At 49.1% G+C, this 4,677-nt stretch overlaps 4 protein-coding genes across 4 annotated transcripts; 2 read left to right on the top strand and 2 right to left on the bottom strand.

Moving 5' to 3' along the window:
• ASPGLDRAFT_405379 (uncharacterized protein) lies at positions 1–587 on the top strand. Its single transcript, XM_022545232.1, has one exon. The coding sequence runs from the start codon at positions 48–50 to the stop codon at positions 438–440; it is 393 nt and encodes a 130-aa protein (XP_022400170.1). The 5' UTR covers positions 1–47; the 3' UTR covers positions 441–587.
• Positions 398–2,081, bottom strand: ASPGLDRAFT_48017 (uncharacterized protein). Its single transcript, XM_022546802.1, has 2 exons — positions 714–2,081; positions 398–613 (listed from the first exon to the last, which is right to left on the bottom strand). The coding sequence occupies exon 1, from the start codon at positions 1,945–1,947 to the stop codon at positions 748–750; it is 1,200 nt and encodes a 399-aa protein (XP_022400171.1). The 5' UTR covers positions 1,948–2,081; the 3' UTR covers positions 398–613; positions 714–747.
• Positions 2,082–2,267: 186 nt separating this feature from the next.
• ASPGLDRAFT_405401 (uncharacterized protein) lies at positions 2,268–2,799 on the top strand. The gene has a single exon (XM_022545233.1). The coding sequence runs from the start codon at positions 2,349–2,351 to the stop codon at positions 2,679–2,681; it is 333 nt and encodes a 110-aa protein (XP_022400172.1). The 5' UTR covers positions 2,268–2,348; the 3' UTR covers positions 2,682–2,799.
• On the bottom strand, positions 2,517–3,797 carry ASPGLDRAFT_82837 (C2H2-type zinc finger protein). Its single transcript, XM_022550185.1, has 2 exons — positions 3,559–3,797; positions 2,517–3,511 (listed from the first exon to the last, which is right to left on the bottom strand). Exon 2 carries the CDS (start codon positions 3,497–3,499, stop codon positions 2,702–2,704), a length of 798 nt encoding a protein of 265 aa, XP_022400173.1. The 5' UTR covers positions 3,500–3,511; positions 3,559–3,797; the 3' UTR covers positions 2,517–2,701.
• Between the last annotated feature and the right edge of the window lie 880 nt (positions 3,798–4,677).

Genomic DNA, 4,677 nt, shown 5'->3' on the forward strand with positions numbered 1-4,677 from the left:
TTTTTTTTGCCTTGTTTTGTTTTGCCTGCTTCTCTCTCGTTCTCGTCATGGGTGTACAGCTTTGCCGCTATCTTATTTGTTTTATTTTATTTTCAGCTCCATTAGATACCTGTCCTGTCTGTCTGTCTGTCTGTGTCTGTCATTACCGCGATCTTATCTGGTCTTGTTCGTGTCATCTTGCGCTATCTGGGATATTTGGGAAGGGACTTTCAATTTATTCGATCATTCAAGTGCAGCAAGCAATTTCAATCTATCGAGCGTTGAGCGTTTCTATTAAACTATGTGCATTAATAGTAATCGTATCTACGGAGCGCTACAGAGTAATGCTTCGTTATCGATTGAACTTATTCAATTGCAGCCTTGGAAGCTGTCTATTACTCCGTACTATGGAGACAAATCCATTTCCATCATTTAATTCAATTTGTTCTATTTATCCATAATAAAGCATAACATAAAATAGCATACATAGCATTATCATGTCATCATGTCATAAATCATCAGATCAAAATACCATAGCATATGATATCATAAATCATGACCAATCCATCCTGCCCTAGGAGAATACCTGCCCTAGGAGAATTCCATCATACCAGGGGTTCAACGGTTAACGGTACTGCACAAATTAGCCTCAAGCTCGAAACTCGGAACGAACCCTTGCAGATCCAAGGGTCCAAGTGGGTCGGTGCCAGGAACAGAGTATGGTCTTATCTTACCTCTTTATGGGTCCGTCTCGGGGGGGGGACTCTTCTAACGACGTCTGGAATCATCACTTGCAGTTCCGCTATCATTGGAATACGAGCCGTCGGAGGGAGGAGGCGAGGATCGACGGCGGTGATGATGGTGCCTACGGCGCCGATCATGGTCCCTGCCGTCCCTGTCACTACCCCTGTGGCTGTGGCTGTGGCTGTCATTGTCCTTCGAGTCTTCAATGCCCAACGAGGCGAGACCCTTGTTGATGTAATCGGAGACACTCTTGCTTCGCTTCTTAGAGCCGCGGGAAGGACGGGGCGATCCGTCATAGCTCTCGTATCCACCTTCGTCCGAGTATGCACGGCCTCGCGAAGGGGGCCGTCCACCTCCACCACCTCCACGAGGACGGGACTTGGACCGGTAATGATCATACGCCTTCTTCCCCGCCGCGGCGACCAGTCCTGCCGCCGCAAGTTCCTTCCCTCGGTCATGGCTCTTGGAGCGACCGCGCCCATGACCATGGCCGCCATCACGAGACCTTGGCCTCGATCTCGACCGCGGCCCGTTCACGAAATGGTTCGTAGCAAGACCCGCCAGTGTAGACTCGATGATATGTCTCTTCTCGTGCTTGCGGGGGTCTGTGTCAACGAGTCCATCCGCACCACCGGCCGTTATCGCGGCAGTGAGGATGCGTTTTCCCTTTTCACCTTTCCATTCACCTGGTTCGTTGCGGACGCGGAATGCCTCAATGGCACCGGCTGTGATGGCTGCACGGATGGCTTGTTGCATTTTGTCCTCGCTCTTGCTGCGGGTACTCTTCTTGCTTCCGCGGGCGCGGCTGCGAGATCGGCCACGGCTCGGAGACGGCGAAACAGAGTACGCCTTGCGATGCCGATGAGAGCGACCACGGTCATCGTAGTAATCATTTTTGGAGCGATGGTGACGGTGTCGTCGACGATGACCATGGTCATCATACCCATCGTAGTAACTGCTGTGCGGCCGACGAGAACCCTCCTGAATAGTAGCTACGCGGGACGGATGCCGTGAATGAGTTGGGGGATAGCCATGTCCATGGCCACTGCCGTTGCTGTGGCTGTGGCTGTGGCCGTAGCCCCCGTAGTAGTCGTAGTTGGAAGGGTACTTGCTGCGAGGGATGGAGTCGTGACTACCTCGGCCGGGGACGACGTCCATGGTGCCTTGGTAGGGAGGGGGGTTGCGATCGCGGGGTGGGTAATAGTGGCGGTCGTAGTATGCCATTTTCGTTTTCAAAGTTGGAATAAGATAAACGGATGTAAGAGAGATGATGAGGTGAGATGATGAGATGAGATGGAGGATTGAAATAGGAAAGCAGAAAAGTGGCGAGGCGGGGCGATGACGTCGATTGGTTAAAGATGGAGGCTGAGGAATGAAGAACAAACAGCACAAAAGAAGAGAAATGAACGGGAGGGAAAGACGGAACAAGCAAAAGAACTGAACTCAGTGAATGAGCAATGACACATCCTGTTGCTGGGGATTTACATCATACAAACTTAATTGATGTGCATTGCAGGGCATTTACAGACACATACAGATCAGCATATAGACATACAGACATACAGGTATTGAGCATCTACTTGTAGTTTAGAGATATATCGAGATAAGATAGTCTAGATGGATCCATGGTATCCGTCCAACAGTGGTTCGCTGGTTCCATGGTTCATTGTCATACAAACATACACAATAAAAAAAATAAAAGAAATAAAAAGGAGTCGAGGAATCGCAGACAGGGAATCAGGCATCAATCGGGAATCACAAAAGAAACAAAAAAAAAAAAAAAAAAAAACAGACTGGTATACAAACAATGGTATATAAGACAGAAATGCAGACATTTGCTCAACATGCGCCAGAAACCAACAGAACGCTTCAAAAATCCCAACCAGGTAACGATAAACGAAAGGAATGACCACTTTTCACTCATCCACTTCATAATCTCCATCACTCTTTTGCCGTAACTCATTCAGTCAAATGTTTCTCAATATGGCGCATGTCTGACACTCAGAAACTCCCTCCCCTCCGACTGACTTATCGACCGATGATGCTGATGCTGATGATACGCCGCCGGGCTCGTCCTCCGGGCTGACCACCCGCTCGTCGGGGTACTAGCACCGCTCTCCCTCCCTGTCCCTGCACCCGCACCTGGAGTTGTGTTCTCCTCTGAATGGTTCCGATGCGTCCGGATATGTTGCTTCATATTATCCTTTCTGGTAAACGCCTTGTTGCAGATCGGACAATGCACGCTCTTCTCGCCCGTATGTTTCTTGCCATGCCGTGCTGCGTGCCCCGAGGTGGTGAATGTGGAGGAACAATTGTGGCTCGCGGCGTATGGACAAGGGTATTTGTTCTTCCGAACGCCTCGCTTGGCATTTGCGGTGGTTGCGGTTGTGGTGGTGGTGGTGGTAGAGGAGAAGGAAGAGGAGATGGTCGAAGTCGAAGGAGAGTCCTTGGAGGCACCGATGGACGACGGCGAGGGAGGGTCTGCGGAGGTAGCGCTGCGATGATGCTCGGATGGGGCAATCGAGGAAATCGGAGGAAAGTAGGAATCGGAGGCAGAGGAGGGATTAGGTTGGAAGTAGGAGCCACAGCTACTAGTGGCATAGTCGTAGGAACACACGGACGATCCAGGCGAAGGAGCGCGGGCCGCTTCAGTAACAGGATCGAAGGAAGAGGAGGAATGATGTCTGATCAACCGGGGGCTCGAACGGACGGTAAAAGACGGATGGTCGTCATTGTTGAGGATGGAGACAAAGTTGGGCCTGGAGGCCATGATCATGATGGTTGATATCTGCAAAGGTCAGTCGAGTTCATGCATTGACAATCAAGTCAGCGTACTGTTTATATAATGCTTGCTTGTGTAACTGTATAGATGGAGTGAGATGGACTCGGACTCTGCAGGAGTAATGCCGGTATATGTATGCACGCAGCGACGGCCGTCAATAAAAATAGAAGAACAAACGACACGACGCAAAGAAGGCGATGCGCAGAAGAAAAGAAAAGCGAGAATAAAAATAAAATAAAAGCCGACACGAACTGACGCTATCTTGAAACTCCAGGGTCTGTCTTCTCCAGAAGCTCGACCAGTGGGGCAGCAGTCAGTAGTATTCTTGTTAGTTGAATTCGCTGATAGTGTATAGTGCCTCTGTAAGGAATGAATGAAACGATTGGCTGCTATTCTTCAATATTCTCTCTCTTCTTTCTTTTATCGTGCTCCGTATTCATCTTCTCCCACCCGAAGAAAAAAAAAGGGACTCATAATCCTACCAGGAGAAGAAGAAGAAGAATCTCCGAAGTACATCCATACTTTGGGCCATTTCCACTCACCCAATAACCTTCATTATACTATATGCACTAATCCCAAACCAGACTAGCGCAGTCCCTACCGGCACCGGCTAGCTTCCGCTTATTCAGCGTATTGTCACAGATAACCGGCGATCTTTGCCGGTTCAGAGGTCTGTTACCGTTCCGTATGGTACTTACAACCACGGACTAAACAAGCCTCGAGGTGATGACGAAGCACTCTGAGTCTACTCGGAGTACCTGAGTGGATATCATTTTCGTGCTGTTTTTCGCCTACTATCACTTTCTATAATTGACCCCTTTATAGCGTCTGTATCCATACAAAGAACATTATTATTTGTACTGGGATCCCCGCTAGCGTACCCTGCATGTACCCATACCTACCCTGTACAGTACTATCGTATTACAGACCCCGATACGATGATAAAAATTGACCCGGCGGTCATCCAGGCAAAACTATTATTTTCTGCTATTTATTATCCAGACTCATCCAGATTCCCGTACAGGGGCCAATAGACGGCCCTTAAGTCTAAAATGCCCCGTCCACGGCGCTCTCTGGAAGACCCTCGGGGTTAAAACTATCCAGGAAGTCATGTCCGATGCCGGAGAAAGGTACGAATACTTTTGAAGTCTGAGGCAGAAAAGAAAAAAAAA

Source organism: Aspergillus glaucus (assembly GCF_001890805.1).
Source record: "Aspergillus glaucus CBS 516.65 unplaced genomic scaffold ASPGLscaffold_12, whole genome shotgun sequence".
Lineage (NCBI taxonomy): Eukaryota > Fungi > Ascomycota > Eurotiomycetes > Eurotiales > Aspergillaceae > Aspergillus > Aspergillus glaucus.

What these genes read in the sequence shown, in the direction of transcription:
- ASPGLDRAFT_405379 (XM_022545232.1), top strand. Translation starts at nt 48, where the DNA reads ATGGGTGTACAGCTTTGCCGCTATCTTATTTGTTTTATTTTATTTTCA.
- ASPGLDRAFT_48017 (XM_022546802.1), bottom strand. Translation starts at nt 1,947, where the DNA reads ATGGCATACTACGACCGCCACTATTACCCACCCCGCGATCGCAACCCC.
- ASPGLDRAFT_405401 (XM_022545233.1), top strand. Translation starts at nt 2,349, where the DNA reads ATGGTATCCGTCCAACAGTGGTTCGCTGGTTCCATGGTTCATTGTCAT.
- ASPGLDRAFT_82837 (XM_022550185.1), bottom strand. Translation starts at nt 3,499, where the DNA reads ATGATCATGGCCTCCAGGCCCAACTTTGTCTCCATCCTCAACAATGAC.